The sequence below is a fragment of the Danio rerio genome, chromosome 19 (assembly GCF_052040795.2).
Source record: "Danio rerio strain M-AB ecotype USA chromosome 19, GRCz13ab, whole genome shotgun sequence".
Lineage (NCBI taxonomy): Eukaryota > Metazoa > Chordata > Actinopteri > Cypriniformes > Danionidae > Danio > Danio rerio.
In genome coordinates, this window is record NC_141039.2 from 30,339,153 (window position 1) to 30,365,342 (window position 26,190).

Here is a 26,190-nt window from a genome sequence, read left to right on the forward strand (position 1 = left end):
GGTGACGCAGTGGCGCAGTAGGTAGTGCTGTCGCCTCACAGCAAAAAGGTTGCTGGTTCGAGCTTCGGCTGGGTCAGTTGGCGTTTCTGTGTGGAGTTTGCATGTTTTCTCCACGTTCATATGGGTTTCCTTTGGGTGCTCCAGTTTCCCCCGCAGTCCAAAGATATGTTGTACAGGTGAATTAGGCAGGCTAAATTGTCCATAGTGTATGAGTGTGAATGAGTGTGTATGGATGTTTCCCAGAGATGGGTTGCAGCTGGAAGGGCATCCGCTGTGTAAAACATGTGCTGGATAAGTTGGCGGTTCATTCTGCTGTGGCGACCCCAGATTAATAAAGGGACTAAGCCGATAAGAAAATAAATGAATGAACAAATGTTAAAATTACTGATATGATTTAAAACTGAGTTGATTCCCCTACAAATGCAAATTCTGTAATTCCAGATTAACCAGACTTTCATTTAATTTTAAAACACAAATTAAGATATTTTTTAAATCAAAACTACAAGGTTGATTGAAAGTCCTTCAACTCAAAATGTACATAAAGAGATTTAAAACAAAAATCCCAGTCTTCTGAAATGATGTGATCGCTTTATATGATATACAGATTTAATTTAGGCTACTATTACAAAATGAACACCGAGAGAACATTAATAGCATGGTTTCCGCTACATTCATGCTTCCATGACAGGGCGCCATACCAAGATTGATCCTGCCACAGCTACATTACAGCTTCTCATATAAAACATTCAGTCGTTGTTTTTTTAAATAGAGGGTCATAATCGCACCAAAACATATTAAAAGGTAAGTGAATTATAACAGCACAAACTTTTCTGTTATTATAGTAGAGCTGTGCATTATTTGTTTAATCCTTTAAGTTGACTCGGTGACAGACTGACTAACTGACAGGTGCGTGATGCCAGAAAACACGACGTTGCTTTCAATTAAGATGAACACAGTTTCCATAATTATACTTTATTTATACACAGCAAATTCTGGTCTTTGGAATAAACTCCCTGGGAGTCAAAATCAACTCAATCTGAGTGTACATGCGTGACCATCAAATGTACTCCCATTCAGAGTTAAAATCACTCTGCTTTTGGAGTTGAATTTTAACACATTTTTTTTAGTTAGATTATAACACTTTCTGGAGTTAAAATTGTAATCCTACAAAGAGTACTTTTACATTTGGGTATAATATAAACTCCTTACCAATGTTAAAATGTAACACTTTTTAGAGTTAAAGTGTACTTCAAACAATATATATATATATATATATATATATATATATATATATATATATATATATATATATATATATATATATATATATATATAAAATAACTGAAAATGATTGAACTGATGCAATACTCTTTACTTACTGCTTTTATTCATGCAAATCCACACATTAGATTTAGAATTTCCATCGATGTACACACTTTGAAATTAATTGTCATCACAGCATTAAATCTAACAGCAAAACATTTACAATTAATATATGTTAGCAGCTAGTGCCAACTAAAACCAATGGCTTAGTAAAATTGCATGAGACAATCAACACATTACATTATATAAAATTAACTTCACAGGAATCAAAAGCAGCAAAAAAATATCTTGTCATACTCCTTAATCACAGTCAACTCTGCAGGCTTTGAAGTTAGAATTTGCTCGATTTTCTGAAACGAAGAAAAAAAAAGTATTTAGAAAAATAACCAAAATTAATACTTTTTAACAAAAAAAAAACTTAATCTAATAACTGTGTTTATACTATTTTTTACTTTAAAATGCATTCATTTTGTAACATTATTTTGTAATGTTTACGGTATAATATCTATGTATATGGAAGTTTAAAAAAAACTTACATTTTTTTGGACACTGCCCATTAAAGGTTGAATAATTTGAGATCCAGAATCACTGCTGCTCAAACTGCTTGACACAGACAATGTATCTGTCATACTTGGGGAGGAGGGCACTTCAACAGCCCCTTGCTGCAGGACAGTCAAATCTGATGAAAAAACAACAACAACACGTGTCAGCAAATGGTTCTGAAATGCACACTTTCACTCTGAGTCATGAGACCATTTTTCAAAATCTATAAAAATGTTCTTAAATAACCTACCATCATTAGTGTGGATGACATGTTTCTTTGGTTGTTGCAAGTTCTTGAAATACATCCCCATTGAAATAACAACTCCATGGTCATCTGTGGCTTTTGATGCTGTCTCCTCTGGTATCACAAACTTGTGCTGGACTACAACATAACAACAATGTATAATTTATCAAATAAATTTCAAAATGACTGTTATTATTATTATTATAATTTTTTAAAAATACTCTGTTACACTAAAACTCACCCGCACTGAAAAAATCCAAGAAACAATCTTCTTCCAGTTTAATATATTTTTTCTTGCCTCCAAATTGCACTTTTATCAGCATCGTGGCCTGAAATAAAAAAGATAAATGTTATTTAACAACTTATGTTAGTGTGATTGAAAATGTAATGTAAATATAGCTGAAAACAGCATACTCTCACGGTCACTATTACACATATTACACGAGCAATATTACACATATTAAATCTTACAGACATAAAGCTCTATTGCTGGATAAAAGATAATGACATTACCTCGTTGTGTAAGTTAGCCTATTTGAAATGTGAACAGCAGGTTTCTCCATCTGATCAAGTAGGCCTACCACTTCTTTTTGACAGCAGAACACACATTTTTAGAAACACAGGGGAAGAAAAGATTATTAGCTAGAGTTAGCTTGTTCACATCCACAAAATTTTTTTAAAAACTGCACAAAACAGCCACATTGGAAAAGCTAACATGCTATGCTAAGTTAGCCACATGCAGTCACTAGCCTAACAGTACAAAATGAAACAGCTACAGCAAAACACACTTCTGCTACAAAACATCCAACATTTAGAAAAAGCTTTTTTAATTGTATAACAATGCACTTTTACCTACCTCACAACGAAGAACATAACTCCAGTTCTCATGTGCTGCTCGGCAGAGTTGTGTAATGGCGGACTATCTAAAAATTTAACTCCAGTAAGGAGTTAAAGCACGTTTCTGAACACCAGAGAATGAACTCCAAAATACAACACAGCAAGGGGTATCCCATAACACAAAATTGTGTTAAAGTTTAAAAATAAACTCAAAAAAATTAACTCTTTCACACTTTTTTGCCTAACTCCTAATTTTTCAACTCCAGAAATTAGCTGTGTAGATAAAGGTCTGTGGTTCTGCATACAATGACTTTATCTTGCAGGAGTGTATTGCAGTTTCACTTCAGGAAACATTAATGCCGCTCTCTAGGTCTATTGGAGATGTTCATACATATGCCTGCCTATAGCAAACAAATGTCTCACCTTATAAATGTTGGAGACATACTAGTTACATAAATACACTAAATCGCAATTCAGCAGTGTTTATGTGAGGCGGCGTGCAAGAAGTTTTGTGCACGAACAGAGGAAATCGGCACACAAGCAAAGATATTTGCATGCTCGTATTACATAAATCGATCTCGACATGTAAGACTGGGCTCTCGACATTTCTCCATTTGTCATTGAAATAACGCCATAGGTAGTTGGTAGATTTGCGTAAAAGTCCTGCCGCCTCAGCTGAAAAAAATCCTAGAGTAAGCACTGAATAGCATTCAAAGTTGGTCATGGAATCTTAAGCTGATTTGCTTTTATGTGTGTGAACCAATGGGATGGATTCTTTTTGTTGCATGGGATTTCAGCTTCTACAAGAACCAATGAGGTTTAATATCACTCATCAAGCAGGTACACATTTAGAAATAAAGATACAAGAGCTCTCATTGGGGCAGTATACCTTTTCCCAGTTTGTATCTAAAGGGTCCATATCCTCCTGAGACCCCGCCCATTGACTTGTGTCCTCTGTAGTGGACATTGCGTTTTCATGAATTTTCTTTGAACTTTTTGAGCTACTCTGTCAAGTTCTATTGTACTGTGCAGAGGACATCCTGGGGTTTCTAGCGATATGTCATTTGATTGGCTGGCATGCTAGGAACCACTTCTTACACTGCATTCAATATGGCCGACATACAAAAAAAGCACATTTTTTTGGAAAGAAGAGAGGTATGTAAAATTGAGCTTTTAAAAAAAAAGTGTCAGGAACAATACATTTAGCTTTCAAAGCTGTTAACTTGTTTGTGTTTCAAAATATCATTCTTTTTAAATGTCCTCTATAGTGGACACCAGGACCATCTTAATGTAATTAATGACTGCATGTTGGAGGCAGAACTGAAGCAGAGAGGATTCTTCATAAGATAGTAAAGATAGTAGAGGGAGACTCTAGAGTCTGACAATCAGACAATTAGAGAATTGGAAATAATTAGAGAATGACAATCAGTTGTAAATCGCTTATATGTTTAATTTGTTTTGGATTAACATCACCTCTTTTATTTTATTTTTCTTGTTTTTTTTTTTAGTTCGGCTCTCTTTCAGACTAAACTGTTTCAAGAATTTCAACACAAAAGGAAAAAATGGCTTTTGTTTTGTTTTAGTTACATTAATATTGGATTAATATCCCTTTACAGCCATATACTGTACAGTTTTGTTGTTTGAGTTTGGCGGTCTTTTCGAACTAAAATGGTCCTGTGGTCCAATACAGTGGACATGCTGTAAAATTAAAAATAAAAACAAAATGTAAAAACTCTAAATTGTAAAAATAAAAAATAAAAATAACCCAAAGGATGTAGGAAATCACAGAAAAAAATTAAAGTTTTTCTTTGGGTCTTTGGAGGATATATTAATACCTAAAGCTTACATTCATCATGTTAATCTTACAATATGAAGCAATGACTCTTCTTTAGAGACCTTTAATTAAACCACTTGATTTATATGAAGTTTGTTTAGCTCTTAAAACAAAGATTTATTTATTTTGTTAAAAAAAATTATAAAATTAATTAATTCATTAATTAATTTATTTATTTATTTGTTTGTTTGTTTATTTATTTATTTATTTTGTGTGTTTTTATGAACTTTAAATGGAAGGACAGAAGTCTCTCTGAAGTCACTCAAACTAGTGTCCTTATGTCAACATTTAAAGTTACTTCAATGTGTTGCTATTTTATTGTTTGAAATGTATTTTTTTATGTAGTTATGTTCAGTAGTAGACACAGTCAGTAGGTCTAAGGGTAAAGGTTATATTTTGATAATTGCATGAGCAACTGCCATAATTGTTCAGCTTTATTTTTTCTCTTCAATTAAAGAAAATTTATTTTATTTTTCAAACATAAAGATAAATAATCATTGCATAGGACTATCAAAATAGATGAGACGGGGAAATAACGTCTGCTCAAAATGCATAAAATGAACCAAATTGTTTGCAGATAGCCATGAACTTTCAAACACAGCAATTGTGTATGCGTGAATGTATTTATTTGTTTGTGAGTTTGTTTGTTTGTTTGTTTTAGAGCATTTTTAACATTTAGGTTTGTGTGAATAAACAGTGAATATGGTGCATTAGGTATACATCAATGTTTTCTGACAACACTACAGAATTCAATCTTTGAAAAGAGAAATAGGGTGCTCTGAGACTGACATGCTGTGTGTCACTGTGACAGATAGAGAGAATGTGCATATGTGTGTGTGAAAGAGATTTAGAGATGGGAGGGGGGTGTAGATGTAGTCTATTAAACGCCTATTGATCACACTTCACACGATGGTTCTTCTGTGTAGCTCCTCTTCTTCAGATGGAGTTTGCATGTAACTTACTGAAGTTGTCACTCTAGGCCAACATATTTACTTTCTACTAAAGCATTAATGCCAACGCACTTACACACACAGGCTTTTTTTTTTTTTATGTAGTCTACTCAGACTGAAGTTACACTGTAACAAAAATTAGAAAAGACTATGGCAGGGTGACAGTATGCTTAGTGTAGAATGTTAAAATTATTTAATATTATTTGAATTATTCGAATAATATTTGATTATATGAGTATTTGTTGTGCTCTGAAATGGCTGATACATATGTTAGTATAAAATATGGGACGACGGTTTATCATCTTTCCGCGCAATTCTCCTGTTGTCCAGACGGTGGCGCTTGAATTCAGCATGTGATGTTTCCTTCAAATCATTTTCATTTCTCCATTCAGAGTGCTTGAACGTATACTACCAACAGCTGTTTTGTAAATAAGTCAGAATGTGCGATTTTAAAAAGTTTGTAATTGTTTAATGTAAAATATTTTATTAGTGGAGATTGGCACAGTTTTAGTTCCTTGTCATTGTCTTAGATTCAGATTCAAAACAAGCTCATAATAAATCAGACACAGTTTTTGTCAGAGAATATTTCACAATTTTTGTTAACTAACAAACATTTGCCTGGTATATATTTTATAATATGGTTAATTTAGAATAAATTGAATAGTGTTTTACAACATTTTACCATATTAGAAGCTTAATTACACTTTGCTGCTTAGGTTTCTTCAAAGTTGTAAATTATTATAGAAGTGTTTTACAAACTTATAAAATTTATACTATTAATGTTGGATTAAAATTGATTATATGTACATGTGTAGAAATCAACAATAAAGAATACTAGACAAAAGTATGTACAGTATTTAAACTTCTACCAACTAACATCCTTCTCCACCTATATAGAATTTTTTGTAGTTTTTATTAGTGTTATTAATATATATATATTTTTTCTTTTCTTTTTTTTCTCTCTCTCTCTCTCTAAATGCATGCCCCATACTTTTTTAATAACTACATATTTTTTTGGAGTTTATATTTCTACCCTACTTCTCCATGTAACAAAATAGTTTTTAGTTTTATGGTTTTAATATTTACGGTACATACATGTACACATCCATATATACATCTGTCCTTGCATATAAACAAATAATGGAAGAAAAAAACTTAAATAAAAATAAATAAATAAACTTTATATAACTAAAATCAAATACACTGACTTGGACAGAATGGTTGGTAACCTTCAGTTTTGCCCTGAGCAATTTCATTAGTTTGTGTTTTTAATGCAGTTAAACCACAATATAAAAAGTTTTCAGTAGTTTATTTTCTGTAATTTTTTTTATTAAACACTAGCTTTTTTCAGTTTCATTTCCAATGACCACTAGTTTCTTGTTTTATCAAAGGAAGGGTATCAACAAATTTGTCCACGTCTGTATATGCAGTGCATCCCGAAATTATTCATAGCGCTTCTCTTTCTTCACATTCTTTTATGTTATAGCCTTATTCTAAAATGGATTATATTCATTTCTTTATATTCTCAAAATTCTACACACAATACCCCATAATGACAAGGTGATAAAAAGATTTTTGGAAATTGTTGCCAAATCATTAAAAATAAACCTGGAAAATCACATGTACATCAGTATTCACAGCCTTTGCTCAATACTTTGTTGATGCACCTTTGGCAGCAATTACAGCCTCAAGTCTTTTTGTATATGATGCCACAGGTCTTTGGGAATTTGTGCCCTTTCAAGCTCTATCAGGTTGCATGGGACGCGACAGTGTACAGCCATTTTCAGACCTCTCCTGAGATGTTCAATAGGTTTTGGGTCTGGGGTCTGGCTGGGCCACTCAAGGACATTCACAAAGTTATTGTGAAGCCACTCCGTTGATATTTTGGCAGTGTGCTTTGGGTCATTGTCCTGCTGGAAGATGAACTGTCACCCCAGTCAAGAGCACTCTGAAGCATGTTTTCATTCAGGATGTCTCTGTACATTGCTGCATTCTAGTTACTGCTGCTGAAAAGCCAGCTCTTGGAGTCCTGGTGGTTCCAAACATCTTCCACTTACAGATGATGAAGGCCACTGTGCTCATTGGAAATTTCAGAGCAGCAGAAATTTTTCTGTAACCTTCTCCAGCCTTGTGCCTCGAGACAATACTGTCTTGGAGGTCTTAAGATAATTCCTTTGTCTTCATGCTAGGTTTGTGCTTTGACATGCACTGTCAACCCTTGGACCTTATATAGCCAGGTGTATGCCTTTTCAAATCATGTCCAATCAACTGAATTTACCACAGGTGAACTCCAATTAAGCTGCTGAAACATCTCAAGAATGATCAGTGGTAACAGAATGTACCTGAGCTCAATTTAGAGCTTCATGACAAAGGCTGTGAATACTTATGTACATAAAACTTTTTTTATTTTTAATACATTTACAACAATTTAAAAAAATATTTTTTCACATTGTCATTATGGGGTACTGTGTGTAGAATTTTGAGGAAATAAATTAATTGAATCAATTTTTTGAATAAGGCTGTAACATAAAGTAATGTGGAAAAAGGGAAGTGCTATGAATACTTTCTGGATGCATTGTATATCATATTATTCTATCTTTAAGCTTCCATTAAGGTTTCATTTTAGTTTTAGCTAACTTTAGTTTATAAACTGTATGTTGTTCACAATTTGTTAACATTTATTTTATTCCAAGTAAGAAAAAATGGGTTTAGTTATAGTAACTTTGTTGAACCTTATAAGATGACAGAGCAAAACTAGCCTAAAGCTAAAGATAGAGAGAGAGGAGAGAGAGAGAGGAGAGAGAGAGAGAGAGAGAGAGAGAGAGAGAAAGAGAATGCGGGACAGACTTTAGACTTTAGGTAGTAAAAGAGGCTAAAACGTTTTTCAGCTAACATTGGTCCCAGTGGAGGATGGATTGACTGTGGGTGAATAATACATGGCTGGTGAGGGAGTAATGAAGTGGAAGTGATGGGGAGGAATACGCTGCTCTCAGCGGGACAGGGAAATGCATACTTTAAAGAGCTCCAGCTCTCTCTGTGGCACTGGCCTGGAAAACAAGCCAAGCAGATGCACGTTGACTTCCCTCAGCCGTTCCTCTGGAGCTCCATACGCCTCTAACTTCACTGTTTCACCATCAGCCTGATCTGCTGCTTTAGTGAGAATCACCTTGACACTGAACTTATCATGAAGCTAAACAAAGATGATGGATATTCAGACAGTGATGAGATCTAGTCATGTAGCAGATCGCCGATAAGTGCTCTAGAGTGCATTGCAAGGTCTGAAGTTGAAAATTCTGCTTCAGATTATACTATCAAAGAATTTCAAGCAAGTTTGAGTTGTGTTTTTAACCTATAAAGCTGAATAATTCATGGATTCTTTAGGTATAGAATGCATTGGTAATATTGTAACTCTGTGTTATGATTTGCATTTCACTGAATGTTTCACTGAATGGAGATGACCAAACTTCTACTCAATTGGTTGGTTCACCCAAAAATGAAAATTTCCTCATAATTTATTGCAATGCATCTTAGATGTATATGACTTTCTTCTTTCAGTTGAATTCAATCTGGGTTTTTAATGCATCACTGTTTTAAATAGTGCGGTTCAGTGTTTTATACACATAAATACTGGTGTATAAATGTTCATTACTAACCTTTCTGTATGAACAGGATTTGATTATAACTGCAGGTCAATAAGAAATAGCCTACTACTGAAATGTTTGTGATTACATAAAATAAATAAATAAATGCAACAAATATTAACACAAACATTCCCTAACAGTCTCCAATATATTACCAATTACAAAAAAACAACAAGCAACATAGAGCCTACAGTCAGTGCAAACTGACAGTATGTCATGGCAGTATGTTCATGTTTTAGGTTGCTGAAAGAATCATTTGCTCCTTTGTTTTTCGGTTTCTCTTTTGTTTTTTCGTGCTTTACTCTTGAGTTTGTCTATTTCTAAAAGAATTGGATGTCAGAAGCACTTCAATATTCATGTGCATGCTATTTTTATCAGCTCAAAAAGTTTGTTATTTCAAATATAGATTACATATATAAACTACTGGGCACGGAGTGAATTCTGCTGTTCTTCTTGGTTTTGTGGCTGTTCATCAAAAGGACAACAAGGTTTGTTTGAGCTCGAGTTGATCATGGCTCGTTATTATATGTATATATTATTACGGTGTAATGTCTCGGCTGTGTTTTTAAAAATGGCAGTTTATTTTGTTTTCATTCTCGTGGCTTGTTGCACGAGAGAGTGACGTATCTCTGTAAACCAATAGCGTTCAGTTGTGCATCTAGCACTGCCTTTTGGTACCCTTTTGTTGTGCTTGGTACCCTTTGCAAAGGGTACCCAAAAAGTGGTACGATACGATTTGCTTTTAGGTACCTTTTGACAGTGGAAATGGCCAACCTGTGCTGTACTGTATCACTCAGTGGAAACTGGCCATCCAATCATAATAAAAAAGGCTTTACATGGCTCGAATTGTGAATATGTGCTTGTTTGGAAAAGTAGTGATAAATAGAAAATAGATAAATTAGTTATGCAGGAAAATGAAATTTGGGCTGAAACTGAAACCTGAAATTCTTGATGTTCTTGTCCAAAAACCGAAAATGCTTTGTAATAATTATAAATTATATTATTAAATGATTTTATTAAAAAAAGTTAAACTTTTCAAATTTTATTTAATTACTTAAAATATGCTGTTTTAAAGTGTAAATGAAATGGAAGATTGTCCTTTTTTTCCCATATGGTGCTGCACATACATCCAATTAAAACGATTTTAAAATGAGAAAAAAAGGTAATTGGCGGTGATTTTGTACTTTAGGAAACGATTGTATGGTTGGCAGCTGGGTGTTGCTACCAAAACAAAAGGAAGATTGACGAAAAGACTAAAGCAGGGAAGAAACAAGACCTGATAGCCCTGCCCTAAAGCCATTCCATGTAACCAGAAGTGAAAAAAGGTGTTTTGAGGGGAAGGAAAGGTTAGGGAATTTGATAAATGATTGACAGTAAAAATGACAGTGAATGAGTCCAGAGGTATCATTTTACCAGTCTTGCCATGACACAGTACAGCTATCACAAGTAGATTCACTATATAGAAATATCCTGGCTGTTGTACTGTCAAAAGTGCCACATTTGGTGCATACTTAAAAATGTATAACTGTAAAATCTGTATAAACAGCTTTGCTTAACTTTCAGAAGGTACAGCTGGCTTCTTCTTCTTTAGAGGTGCATTTTTTGTTCATTTAGCACCACCAGTAGGACAGGAGTGTTGCGCATGTGCACAAAATACCTGTCACATTTAAAAAAAAGTCTCTTCTTGAATTATTTCAAAATTCTTCAATATTTTTCTTTGCAGATCCTCATTTTGTACTTTTCTATATCTAATTTGTGACACTATTTATGCATCCAGCGTCAAGCTTCACTGGATTCCAGGCCAGCTGGTGGTGCTTAAAGGACCAAAATATTAAGAAGGCAGCAATCTCTCACAGAAGTTATGGAAAATAGTTTATGAAGTTTTAAATGTGGATATATTTCTTATAAAAGTGCTCAGAAAGGCATCGTTACAAGTAGGGGTGTCAAAATTAATTGTTTCTTCAGTGTACGCGATGCAGACGCGGACAATTCTGTATCAATTCAGTAATAATCATAACCGGTTATTATGCACTGATGTCATTTATCTCCTATGCGCTCTGTCACGAGGGAGGTGAGCACGAGTATTTACAACACTCCGGCAACTCAGGGCCGGCCCGTGGCATAGGCACCATAGGCATATGCTAAGGGCGCTGTACATCCAGGGGGGTGCCAGAAATGAGCGCGGTTCAGTTGGTTTTGTTTTCGATTTTCCTGACACACATTCAGTTATAGACGGCAATAACTCAAAAACCTTTTACCCTAAAAAGATCTTAAGTGTGTTTCCTACAAAAAGACAAAGCTGGTTATGTTTCACAGCTGTCTTTCTTGACATTACGAGCACTGCTCCGTTTAAGCCCTCGCAATATGTGTTTAGCCGGGAGAGCTCGCGCTGAGAGGAGCTCTCAGTAAGGGACCGTCGGAAAAGTGCTTCTTGTGTCACAGTGTATCTGTGTGTTTATACAGACAGCTTGTTATAGCCTCCCCCCTAAAATATAACACTATATATAGAAAGCATCGTCAATGCACCGTGATGCACCGAGATATCGAATTGAACCGAATCGAAGGCATGATAATCGTAACCGAATCGAACCGTGAGACCAGTATAGGTTCACACCTCTAGTTACCAGAAAACTTTGTTCATTCCTAGAGACATGTAAGGCATTTATTATTTATTTTTTATCAATGGATGCACTTTATTGGAATTGTTTCAGACTGTTCAAGAATATACCTACCTGTTGCCATATTTTATTTGAACTTTTGGAACAGATTGGATTCAATTCAAATTAGAAAGTCATATATGCTAACATACCTTGAAGGTGAGTAAATGGCCTTTCATTTTTAGGTGAACTAACCCGTAAACTTATATTGCAATCTCTCACCCAACCAACTAAATGAGCTGAAGCAAAGTGAATGCTTTTCATTACTCATTATATTTCAGAAAGTCTAACAATATTATCATGTATGGCCATTTCAATGGATTTCTTGGTTTTACGTTTACAAATTTATTACATAAACTCACTTTTCTGCAGTATAATGTGCTCAAGGTACATTTGATGATTTCACAGACTGTCTAAAAAAAGCTTTTTACTGGATTTTAAAATGACTTACTGATCCAATACACTGAATGGCAAATTGCATATTGGGGTGAAAGCCACAAGATATTATCAATACTTAAATCAATAAGAAATTATTTAACATAACACAGAAAACATTTATTTGAACATTCCAGTATGATCGATCAATCAATCAATCAATCAATCAATCAATCAATCAACCAGTCAATCAATCAATCAATCAATCAATCAATCAATCAATCACTCAGTCAGTCAATCAATCAGTGCCATTTTGCACATTTGATTTGAAACCAAAAGTGCACATCTTATGTTAAATGTTATTTGTTACAAATCAGTTACCTTATAAAGAAGATGTTTTAATTTTAAAAGAGATTCCAAGGTATTTCAAAGGTATTTCAAAGAACACACTATCAATACGTTGTAATAACTTTTAGAATTGATTAGCTATAAAATTGGCATGAAGTAATGATAAATACATATACACTACATATGTTTCAGTTAAGCACATATAACTACATCACTGCTTTACTCAAATCCACAAAAAACATTCCCTAGACAACATGTGTACATGAGGATTTCCTCCTCCAGAGAAGACTTACAGCTCTTTTGCCATTTTGAGCTCTTGGACATTCCACTCTAGACTTCCTGTAGTGTAAACGGCATGATTCAATGGATATTTGATGGTGTGTAAACTCTTGTATTTATGTTATCATGGCTCATTTAATTTAATATGGATAATTTCAGTGGAATCAAACAAAATATGGCACAATGTTAATGAACTAATTTAGTAGAATGATTCAAACTTCATGACATATAGAAAGTGCTGTTCAGGATAAGCTGACACGTTAGGCTGAATTGGGAGCTCCAGCAGTACAGAAGAGAAAGATATGGCAGTTTATGATAAGCCAATTTATTAGAATGCATCTAACCTTATAGTTCACGTTAGTGACGTCCATTTGTCAAAACATTTTTTTTCTATCCAGTGCTACAGTGAAAGAGAGTCATTTAGGATGAAAAAAAACACACTATATTTGCTTCATTAAAAAAAGAACAGTTTGATGAATGTTCCCATCTTATAAGAATTGTTTGTATCATTTTACAGAGTGAACCAGTCTTTCCAGTCATTATGAAAGGGTGGTTTATGACAAATTGATTCAATAGAATGAATCAGACTTTACAGTGATTATGATAGAAAGTAGTTTGTGATGAACCGATTCCGCAGAATGAATCAGAGTGAATCAGACTTTCCATTTATTATTACGAGAGTGGTTTAAGACAAACTGATTCAACAGAATGACTCAGATTTCAAGCGATTATAAAACAGACCAGTTCATGGCAAACAAATTCAACAAGGTTTTGAAGTTTTCAGTGTAATAAATGTTTGTTATTTACTCCAAAACACACATGCCCATAAAACAGGTTGAAGGTCAGGTTTAAAAATGGAAGTTATCTTAGGAGTTTAGACACACAGTAATTTCTCCATTGATCTCATCAACTGTTTTAACACTTGCTGAGCTTCTCTTGAAGCAGTGTTTCTTTACTCAGTGCTCTGATGTACTTAAAATGTAGTCAAAACTAAGACTATTTCTGATTTTGAAGTTCTTTTTAGACGTTCAAAGCAGCCTGCCAATGCTTTAAAAAGCTTCAATCTGCATGCAATAGTTTGGGTGGTACGCTTCTTTGGGGCTTCTCCACACCATAACTCTCCCAGATGTGGGAAAAACAGTGAATGTGGACTCATCAGAGAACAATACATGTTTTACTTTTACCACAGCCCAAGATTTTCTCTGCTAGCACCATTGAAACTGAAGTTTGGCATTGGCACGAATGACCAAAGGCTTGGTTATTGCAGTCCGGCCACGTATTGACCCGGTGGAGCTCCCAACGAACAGTTTTGGTGGAAACAGGAGAGTTGAGGTGCACATTTAATTCAACGAGTTGGGCAGCTGTTGTTTTATGTTTTTTAGTACAATCTGGGTTAGCACCTGGACATACCTTTCAGACAGCTTTACAAAGCCAACAAGACGCACATCAACAATTTGTCCTCTTTTGAACTCTGATATGTCACCCATAATGTTGTATGCATTGCAGTATTTTGAACAAAACTGTGCTATTACTCTGCTAATTAAGCCTTCACACTCTGCTCGTACTGGTGGAATGTGCAACCAAGAAGATTGGCCATCAGGCTGGTCAAAGTTAGACATAAAACCTCCAACACTAAATTGACCAGTGTTTCAGTTTCATTGTGCAACCTCTGTATATTTAAGAATGTTTTTAGTTTATTCAATACACCTATACAGCATGTCTTTGGACTGTGGGAGAAACCCGGAGCACCCAGCAGAACATGCAAACATGCAGACCTTTTTGCTAGGAGGCGACAGTGCAAACCACTGAGCCACCATGCCATCTCTATGTCAATAGTTACAGATTTATATAATTTTTTTTTTTCATTTTGTGCTCATGAAAACAAAACATAAAATGGGTTTAGATCAAGTCAAAGTTGAATAAATAATGAGATAATGTTTAAAGAAATATAAACACAACATACTTGAATGTGTACCAAATTGCAGTTTGTCCACAACATTATTATCAGATGCTTTCTTAACTGCGTTTTTTTTACCTCCGTAATTTTAGTTGTATGCTTATTTTGTTATTAAAAGAAAAAGGCAAAGAGTCATACCACGGAACAGGTATTTCTTTTTGCCCATATATGAAGACTTCCCTGTGAGTATATCTGGGCCTTTAGTCTCCAGCAATAAGCTACAGTTGAGTTCTTCCCTGCTTGTGTCTGTCAGAGAGGGTTCCTGTGTAGAGAGGGAATGAAGTGTCAGAGATCACTTGACGGAGGTCCCCGAGGTGCAGCTCTTCAGGGCTAAAGTGTGTGAGAAGAGAGTCAAGTCCCTTTCCATTTCCTGTCCTCCCCCTCCAACCCTCCATTTTCTGCCTGGATGAACCAATAGTCTGCCTGAGAGCATGCAGCAGGTCCCACCTGGACCATCCCCAACCAAAAAAGCACAAGAGCGAGCGGAGCAGAGACAGAGATGGAAAGCGAAAAAGGTTTTGGAAACTGCTAAGTGTTATAAAAATTGAAAGATGGAGAGTGGAAGGAAGTGGCCGGAGGTTAGAGGTCAATCGTGTGGAGATACATACCTTCCTTGTTTTTGAAGGTAAGCTGGTTTCAGACTGTCAGCGTCCCCGGGGACTGAAGAGAGAGTGTTCACTCACATGAATGACATTTAATTTGTTTCGTGAAAAGAGTGCTCATATATTGAACAAGCCCTGTTGTCTGTGTTTGGGGTTTGGAATGGAAATAAAGCTTTTGCTTGTGTGCTGCTTCTCCAGTCCGACAAAAAAAAAAAAAAAAAAACCTGTCAGTCAAAGGACTGGCAATTTGTATTTGCCTGTAACGGCGAATGATGGTCTTCTCATCTTTGTAAACACTCCCGTTTCCACACATTCATCTTCCGCCGCCTCAATCATTGAGACAAACATTTCAGTAGATTATGATGTAGCTCTATCCAGCAGCTGTCCATCCAGAGCTCCATTTAAACGGCTGCAGCGGCTGGACGTCCCTCACTCTGTCAGTTTCATTCTGATCTACATCAGATGGAGACATCAGAGAGACCCAAACATGTTTTGTCAATTCATTCCACATCTGTTGTAGATAAACACTGGGTGGTGGAACATGACGATCTTCTTGGAAATGTAAGATATAACTGAAGTAAATAGCTCAGAAACACTTCATAGTCAATTTTATAAATGTTATATGATAGATAGATAGATAGATAGATAGATAGATAGATAGATAGATAGATAGATAGATAGATAGATAGATAGATAGATAGATAGATAGATAGATAGATAGATAGATAGATAGATAGATAGATAGATAGATAGATAGATAGCTGATACACTTAATATTATTTATATTTATATAAAATGCTGGGTAACTTCAATAGAATTTTGGGGAAAATTTGGATCTATCTATCTAATATGATGAATTCCTTTATATTTTGCAGTATATTGTCCTTTTATGGTACATTGCAAAACAAAGGGTTAAAATAATGTATATATTTCAAGTGCATTCTGACATATGTCTGCTCTACAAAGTTCATTATGTAATATTGTTTTCTTTTTGTTTTGCCCTTCACCAGGTCTTCTGCATTATGTACTCATAACATGAATGAAAAGTGCTTTATATTCCTTTCCAAACATCTTTTTAATCACTGTCTTTTGTACTTTTGTTTTCATTAGCAAAAGAGTCTAGTGTTGTTAAAGCATGCATTTTAATGAAGCAAGAGTATTTTAATGATCCAGTACTAAACCAAAATTGAATCTAAATCAATGGTCACACTTTATTTTGATGGTCCGTTTGTTACATTGCATCTATATGTCAACTAATTTTCATTAGATTATAATTAGACTGTTAGGTTGGGGTTTGGGTTGAAGTCAGAATTACTAGCCTCCCTGAATTATTAGCCCCCATGTTTATTTTTTTCCCCAATTTCTGTTAAAACATTTTTTTGAACACATTTCTAAATATAATAGTTTTAATAACTCATTTCTGAAAACTGGTTTATTTTATCCATGCCATGACAGTAAATAATATTTGACTAGATATTTTTCAAGACACTTCTATATAGCTTGAAGTGACATTTAATGGCTTAACTAGGTTAATTAGGTTAACTAGGCAGGTTAGGGTAATTAGGCAAGTTGTTGTATAATGATGGTTTGTTATGTCGACTATAGAAAAAAATTGCTTAAAGGGGCTAATAATTTTGTCCTTAAAATGGTGTTTAAAAATCACTAATTTATTTTCATTCTAGCCGAAATAAAACAAACAAGACTTTTTTCAGAAGAAAAAATATTATCAGACATACTGTAAAAATTCCCTTGCTCTGGTAAACATAATTTGGGAAATAAATAAAAAGAAAAAAAAAATCAAAGGGGGGCTAATAATTCTGTCTTCAACTGTATATACAGGGTGGGCCCTTTATATGGATACACCCATAAACTTATTGGGAATTTCACAAAAAAAGCAATGGTGTGCTTGGTTTTAAACGTAACTTTATTCTTTCATGAGTTATTTACAAGCCCCCTCACATATACTAATGTGCCATTCCCATTCTATTAGGGTGTATCCATATAAATGGCCCACCCTGTATATAGCAAAATATTAGCAAAATTAAATAACATTGTAAAGCAATACCTTTTATAATATAATATCAGTTTAATACTTTATAGAAAACCTGGAAGGTAAAATACATGAAAGTAAAATAAAAAATCTGTTCTGAATGCAGAAACTAGTATTTCATGGTTTTCATCACACAGTCTCTGCACCAAAGCAGCATTGCAGTCAATTGTGTTATATATGTTGTGAAAGCTAAAGAAATAAGTCTGAATTGGGTGGTTACAGTGCTTTCTAACTGGGAATGTCTATCAGTGTTTCAATCTCTAATGAAAAGACTTCAGGACCCCAGGAACAAAGTGTTAAGTAAATGCACTGAAGTTCCCTCATGCATTATACATATTAAATGAACTCTGGCAGGCCAAACCTCTCAGACACAATGAGTAAAAGAGTCCAGAGCTGGCTGAGAGATACATTTAAGGTACTGTAGGTGATAAAGAATTGACTGATGTATAAAAATATATTTAGACAAGACCAAAATGTTAGACTGTAGCTGAGCAGTCTGTCTTTATAGTATCACCATTTGATATGGGTTAATTATTTGTTAAATCAAGATCATTACCAAAAGTTAATAAACATCCTTAATATTTTTTTATTGTTATTGTTAACCTAAAACATGTTTTGCTTTGTTTACTATCATAGTTTAATGGAAGTATCTTCTTCCTTTAGGAACTAGGGGTTATGATGAGACAGACCTAAAAATAACATTTAAATCTGTCATCGTAGGTTTAAAACGTTATATGCATGCATAATTAATTGAATACTGTCCAAAGAACTACACCATTACAAATTCATATACACATTTTTACAATATAATTTGAATAAAAATTATAAAAAATTGAAATATTTTGTATAAAGAAATTGTACCTACATTTTGCATTGATTCTCATTATATTATTTATTTATTTGGGGTGTCACGGTGGCGCAGTGGGTAGCATGATAGCCTCACAGCAAGAAGGTCACTGTTTCGAGGCCCAGTTAGCATTTCTGTGTGGAGTTTGCATGTTTATCCCATGTTCGTGTGGGTTTCTTCCGGGTGCTCCGGTTTCCCCTACAAGTCAAAAAACATGCGGTACAGGTGAAGTGAATAAACTTAATTGGCCGTAGTGTATATGTGTGAATGTGAGAGTGCATTGGTGTTTCCCAGTGTTGAGTTGCAGCTGGAAGGATAAGTTGGCAGTACATTCCGCTCTGGCGAATCAAGATCAATAAAGGGACTAAGCCTAAAAGAAAATGAACGACTGAATGAATGAATGAATGAATGAATGAATGAATAAATGAATAAATGAATTTATTTATTTATTTAGTTATTTGTTCATTTATTTATGTATTTATTTATTTGTTAATTAATTAATTAATTTAATTGATTGTTTGTTTATTGTGTATTTGAATAAGTTTTATTTATCTGTGGGTAATTTTTATTTTGGAATCTTTTTTAAATTATTTGTATAATTAATTTATTAATAATTATAAATGATCAAACACAAAATAATTTTTATTTACAATAATATGATTATTTATTAAAGTTATTGAAGTTATACAATTGATAGTTGAATTTATCTTATTGAAGTTTAATTACTTACATTTGTATTTTTTTCATGAAGTTATTAACTTTCGTTTTCTTTAAAAATTTCAGGCTCTTTCTGTAAATTCTGCATTTCTTTAAAACATTTCACTTTGATGTGACTTTAATCACACACACACACACACACAAAATATGACGTTTGCTGCTTGATCAAACTACTTATTTAAAATGAGTTGAAACAACACAATTCTTAAGGATTTTGGGGGGACAACTTAATTTTTCATGTTCAATCCACTTAAATTAGTTAAAACTATTAAGTATTAATTAAATTAAATTAATCGATTTTGTTGTGACAACATGAAGGAATTGTGTGGAACTTAGCATTTTTACAGTGTAGATTATCATACCATATATCACAAAGCACTGTACTAAGGTGTTTTTCTAAATAGATATAAATCTATGTAATTGTTTTCATGTAGCCCAATAGTTTTATAATTCATAGATTTTTTTTCAGCCAGTAAATGTTATTTAATGTTACAGAAGTGTTTGATAAGTACACAGAAAGGCAATTATGGTAATGGTTAGTGGCGCTCATCAATCATGCTGGATGGCGCTGTCTGTGCGGTGAGTCTGATGTGTGATTGGCTGCTGGCGGCAGGGGAACTGAACACGTCCTCATTAATGTGCGCGAGACCCCGCGGGCTCTTCACGAGGACACCCGCGCATCACCCGGGACTCTCAACTCGTACGGCGCATATATAAACTGTTCCGCTGTCTGAACAATAACTTTCGTTGTTATTCGCGTTTGTTATCTGGACCTTTAAATCTGCTCCCGTGACGTCAGCGCCGCCGGTGTTTAAAACAACGTGCAAACTGAGGCAACGTTTGTTATGAATTTTTTTCCAACTTCAGCTCAAGCACGTTATGTTCGTGTCATGCTGCGGTCTGTGGTGGCTTTAGTGTAAAGAGACGAACAGAAACAGGAAAAGGACGCTTATCTCCAGTTGATGGAAGATATTGGTGATAAACTGATGACCCGCCGCGGGACTGCAGCTTTCTCTGTGCAGGACACTCATCATGTCATTTACACAGTTTGGTTATTCATACCCTGCAGCACCACAGGTAACTTTTTCTTTTTCAATTTTTTTACACTTCACTGTACAGTGCTAGAGTTGGACGTCAAAGATTAATTTTGAATGATTCAGATTAATGGAATGTTAGTAATTGACTTTTTTATATAAATTAGGGGAAATGTTGTAATTTTCTAGAATGATTAAACATGATTCAATAATTCTGAACATTAAAGTGAAATCTAGATTATAGGTGAAATCTAGATTATAAGCTAATGGCTATTTCTGTTGAGTTATTTAAAATGTGTTAAAGGGAGAGTTCACCCAAAATGACAATTCTGTCATCATTTTCTCATTCTTCACGTGATTCAAACCAGTTTGAGCCTCTTTCTTTTGTTGAACACAAAATAAGTTATTTTAAAGAATGTGCAAACTATTGATGTCAATGGTTAATAAACAGAACAAAAATAAATAAATTAATAAATAAATAAATAAATAAATAAATAAATAAAAAGGGTGAGTAAATGATGACAAATGATTTGTGTGAGCTATTCCTTTGATTCAGGAAAAATAAAATATTTTAAATGAATACCTATTGTATGTAATTGTAATATTTTTAATGATGAGAAAGAACAGTTTTATTAAAAACAAAACAAAACATATTTTATATTTATAAATAAACAATGTCTAATATAAGATTGTTGCCATTTCAGGGATATATTTGTTTAAGGCATATATTTTTCCAGAACAACAGTATGACATATTTGAGGATCAAAAATATAATTAATGTTAAGACTGAAGATCTAAAAGTGTTTTTATATGTCATTATTATACAGATTTTCCACTAAACAATTACTAAGGAAACTCTATATTTTAAAATAAATTAAATAGACATTTTGTTTTTTAATATGTTTATTCTGTACTGCTATAGCAAACATGTTATAGACAGTCTAAGAACAAATAATTTTTTTCTTTATTTATGTATTGATTGATATGTTTATATTTTTATTTAAGATAGTAAGCATTTATACAATGTCATACAAAGTTAGCCTCATTATTAAAATCCCCATAAAATCACATTATTCTAAAAGTCAAATATAAAATTTAAATAAAAGTTTTTACAAATATTATTATACAGTATATGTATACAATATTTAATGCACTCTTTAAATAAAGAATCACCTAATTAGAGTCTAAGATAAAACCAATTTGTAAAATGTATTATGATGTATACAAACTCTTAGCTTGTGACTAATTTCTTACAGAGCTTTAACCATAATTGTGGATAGCCCTGGAGACTAATGCTCGTTTAAGTCATTAATAGTTTAAATGCTCAAAAAGCTGTCTCACTGTAAAGTCTTCCATGGTTTTCAAGGACATGCTTTAAACTATTTATCCTTTTCTTTGGCAGCTTTTAATGTCTTCTAATGCTCTGAGCACCTGCTTTGAGTCTAGTGGTTCTCTGCTAGACTCTGGAGTGCCGACTTCTCCTCAAAACTCACTTTACTGCCCCGTGTACGAAAGTAGGCTTGTGGCCTCCAGCCGGCATGAGCTGATCCCTACTGCGGTCTATGGCAACTCCTGTTCAAAAAATCATGTTTACGACTCCTGCAGCACTTACGGTCCAGATTCAGCCGCATGCTATCCTCTGGTAAACATTCCTTTTGTTTGTTTTATTGCTGTTCAATGATTACCTTTTGTACAATGATTATTGTTTATATATATAGTATATATAGTATTATATATAGTATAAAGTATAGTATATATATAGTATATAGTATATATATATATGTGTGTGTGTGTGTGTGTGTGTGTGTGTGTGTGTGTGCGTGGTTGCATATTTATTACTTTTTTATAATATATATACAACACATACAGTTAAATACAAACTTATTAGCACTCCTATTAAATGCTTAATCTTTTTAAAATATTTGCAAAGTGGAGTTTAACAGATCAAGGACATTTACACAGTATTTCCTATAATATTTTTTCTTCTGGAGAAAGTCTTATTTCTTTTAGTTTGGCTGGAATATAAGCAGTTTATATATATATATATATATATATATATATATATATATATATATATATATATATATATATATATATATATATATATATATATATATATATATATATATATTTTTTTTTTTTTCTTTTTTTTTTATGGTCAGTATTACTTGCCCCATAAGCATTTTTATATATGTTTATATGTTTGCATATTTTTTAAATGTCTTCTGAACAATTTTTTATATTATTAGCCTAACTTGTCTAGTTTACATAATAGCATAGTTAAGCCTTTAAATTGCACTTTAAGCTTAATGCTAGTATCTTGGAAAATAAATAGAAAAATATTATGCACTGTCACTATAGCAATGGCAAAAGAAATTAGTCATTATTAGTTAGTTATTAAAAGTATTATGTTGAAAAATGTTTGTTCAATGTGTTTGTCTTTATTAAACAATATCTGAAAATATTTTAAATTTAATTTTGACTTTAACTGTATATGTATGTGGGTATTTTTATACCTAATAAATATACACAGTACACATAAATTAATGGTTAATCACGTTGAATCATTTGGCAGTAGTTCATGTCACAATTAAAGTAATATATCTATAAAATTTCCACTCAATGATGTACATACCTTGCTTTATTTTATGCTTTATATTAGGGTAAACTCAATGAGAAAGATGGAGTGCAAACTGGACATTCAAGAGTTACCCAAAGCTCTGCATATTATCCCTACGACTACCCAATTGGACAATACTCATATGATCGATATGGGTAAGAACTGCAACCTTTTTTTTTTATTTTTTTTTTACATTTTTGGCTTTAATGATAGTATAAAAAGTTGTATTTGAGCATTTTCCATGTTGTTTAGATATGGATCTGTAGATGTGGGGACAAGAAGAAAGAATGCCACCAGAGAGACCACCAGCACATTGAAAGCATGGTTGCAGGAACATAAAAAGAATCCGTATCCTACAAAGGGTGAGAAGATCATGTTGGCTATCATCACTAAGATGACCCTTACGCAGGTCTCCACCTGGTTTGCCAACGCACGCCGGAGACTCAAGAAGGAGAATAAGATGACGTGGTCACCACGTAACAAGAACTCAGATGAGAAGGAGTGTGACGACGACCAAGAAGATCTGGATGAAGCGCAGGAGGAGCCAATAAAAACTGAACAAGATTTCAATGGTTTGTTCAAAGATTTTTTTATCAGTTTGGTTTAAAATGCAAATATCATTCCTTTAGCCTAGTCAGCATAGAATGGGTGAAAAAATAACTTCCAGGGTTATTTTTATTGAACCTGTGATGTCTTTTATGCCAAATTCATAAATGTAAAAAAATCTATTGTCAGTACAAAAGTGTATACTGTTATAGAAAGACCACTTGAACAATTCTTTTTTTTTTTTTTTTTTTTGGATTTCTAATTAATTATTACATGCTTATTATATCCTTAAAAACATAAATTTTGTTTTATTCTGTGAATTTCTGATGATATTTCCTACAAATTTAAAATGTAAATGTTGTCATTTCGATTTTTTTTCACATGAAGTAGCAAAAAAATTTCAGGTATGTATATATTCATATGTAGACAGCTCAACACAAATGTTTTACATTCAAAAAATTTAAGTAATCAATATTTGAATATCATTTTAACCCAGATTTAAACCAAATGTCATTTTCTAAAAATAAAAAAAGTTTAATTGGCAATATTTTTTCAGGCGATTATACAATAAAGTAGTAAATATATAGTGTATAAAGTAAATATACACATTTTACCCATATGCATCCAAATAGACCTTCAAGTGGTCTTAATGGCAGAATATGCAAGCTTGCAAAATGTTATTTTACGGTGTTAAGTTTAAGCTTAAAGCAAGAGTTAATAGCTTCTGCACCATTTCCCTCTGATATTAGGGATGCATTATGGTTAGGGGTAGGACAGGACTTTGTAGACAGGAATATTGTTCCAAGATCAAGAAATGACGCAGGAATATGTCTGTCTCTGTGAAATTGAGTCGATCACATTGGCTGCAGCATTTAAGCAGAGACCAACTTAAATGGTTACAATGCTTAGTGGTGCCAAAATACAACAACAGCAAAATTTAATTTACTATTAAGAGTCTTCAATTATTTAGAAATGTTATTTTTAGTTTATTTTTTTTAGTTTAGAATATGTATTTATATGTGCATGGGCGTTTTTGCCACTTTCCATTGGATTTTGCTAGTTTTAATGAATTTTTTGCTATTAGTCCTTTTTAATTTATGAGCCTCTGGGTAGTAATAGAGTAAAAAAAATCTTAATAAATGGTCTCTTAAATTAAAACTAAAACTTTCAAAACTGCCTTAAAAACCTGTAGACTGATATTTTCATGAAGGCCTTTAGACAATTTTGTTGGTAAAATAATAATAATAATAAAACATTATGCACTTAAAAGAGCCTCTTTTCCAGTCAATGATGCATTAAACAAATTTTATACAACGTTAAAGATAACGCTGAAAATGCTTGCAATGTCAGTGTGCCAAGCAGATTAATTCAAGTTTAGTGTAGCACCGGATCATGTTTATTTTCTTTTCCATTCATTCATTTTCTCTTGGGCTTAGTCCCTTTATTAATCTGGGGTCGCAACAGCGGAATGAACTGCCAACTTATCCAGCATATGTTTTATGCAGCGGATGCCCTTCCAGCTGCAACCCATCACTGGGAAATAGTTTCTTATTATAAGTAATTCTAAGTACATAAGTTCAAGCATGAGCAAAATAGTTCTGGCTATTCTCCTAACAGCCACAAGGGTTTCTAAACAGTACATATAGAGCATTTAGTGTCATACTTACCATTTTATAACCTGTCTATAAATTTGTTTCATAACTCCAGACAACCATGGAAAGGACGATACAGATCAACTTCACAGCGATCTGGATGATTTCGATCTAGTGGAATCGGATGGCTCTGAGTGCGAATCGAAACCATCTTTTGTTGTGCACGTTCACTCAGAAACCAGCGACCACCCAGAAACCCACTTTAAAGATGCTTTTCATGAATCCGTTACCGAGCTTACAAGAGGTGTCCACAAATTTAGCGAAGACCGTCTGAGAGCACCTGCTGAGGATCACCAAATGGCAAAGTTTTACCTTCAACAAGGCCAAAAGACCATTGAGACCAAGCCGAAAATCTGGTCGCTTGCACAGACCGCTACATCGTTAAACCAAGTCGATTATTCATCATGCATGCATAAACGAACAGCCTGCCCTTCTTCAAACTGTGACTCCGATTCAGAAATGACAAAGAGGAAACAAGAGTCTCCAGTAGCTACTCTGAGGAACTGGGTGGATGGAGTGTTTCACGATCCCCTATTCAGGCACAACAACCTAAACCAAACTTTCAGCAACTCCACAGAGTTATGGACTGATGCCATTTCCTCACAGAATAACTACCATGAACACTCAGGAACACCTATTACTTCCTCTCATGCTTAATAGTGGTGTTTTTTTCATACATTTTGTAGCACCATCACAAAATTAACATGTTAGCCAATCTCATTAGTTTCATCCTGTAAGCTTTTGTCATTTAAGAAATCTTGAGAGTCATGAACTTTATATATATATATATATATATATATATATATATATATATATATATATATATATATATATATATATATATATATATAACATTTTTCAACACCTCAATGTAGATTTATGGATATTGCCACTTTTACCACTTTGTAAAATAATGTAATCACTGCTGTAAAATACCACCGTACACAATGCTCCCTAATATAAAGTCTCAGTACCTCATCTAACATCCCTCAGAAATAAAAAAGCCATTTTGCGAGGAAGAAAAAAATCGCTGTCCGTGGTGCTGAAATGCTTCCAAGAGCACATTGGCCACTGGAGTGGTTTTTATGCGGTTGCATTTGTTTGACTGACATTGTTCCCAGTGGAATCACACAA

At 33.7% G+C, this 26,190-nt stretch overlaps 2 protein-coding genes and 1 long non-coding RNA gene across 3 annotated transcripts in view; 2 read left to right on the top strand and 1 right to left on the bottom strand.

Annotated features, from left to right (window-relative positions):
- The window catches only part of LOC141379111 (uncharacterized), a 136,009-nt gene extending 120,194 nt beyond the window's left edge, over positions 1-15,815 (top strand). The window contains exon 5 of the long non-coding RNA XR_015516835.1: positions 15,242-15,815. This is a non-coding gene — a long non-coding RNA (uncharacterized LOC141379111). The remainder of the gene's footprint in view (positions 1-15,241) is intronic.
- LOC141379110 (uncharacterized) lies at positions 1,371-3,228 on the bottom strand. The gene is made up of 6 exons (XM_087295840.1): positions 2,967-3,228; positions 2,624-2,696; positions 2,352-2,439; positions 2,117-2,248; positions 1,860-2,002; positions 1,371-1,673 (listed from the first exon to the last, which is right to left on the bottom strand). The coding sequence occupies exons 3-6, from the start codon at positions 2,431-2,433 to the stop codon at positions 1,590-1,592; spliced, it is 441 nt and encodes a 146-aa protein (XP_087151966.1). The 5' UTR covers positions 2,434-2,439; positions 2,624-2,696; positions 2,967-3,228; the 3' UTR covers positions 1,371-1,589.
- Positions 15,816-19,802: 3,987 nt separating the features above from the next.
- On the top strand, positions 19,803-25,833 carry irx4b (iroquois homeobox 4b). The gene is made up of 5 exons (NM_001020493.2): positions 19,803-20,281; positions 21,641-21,880; positions 22,901-23,013; positions 23,111-23,430; positions 25,112-25,833. Exons 1-5 carry the CDS (start codon positions 20,237-20,239, stop codon positions 25,711-25,713), a joined length of 1,320 nt encoding a protein of 439 aa, NP_001018329.2. The 5' UTR covers positions 19,803-20,236; the 3' UTR covers positions 25,714-25,833.
- Positions 25,834-26,190: the final 357 nt, after the last annotated feature.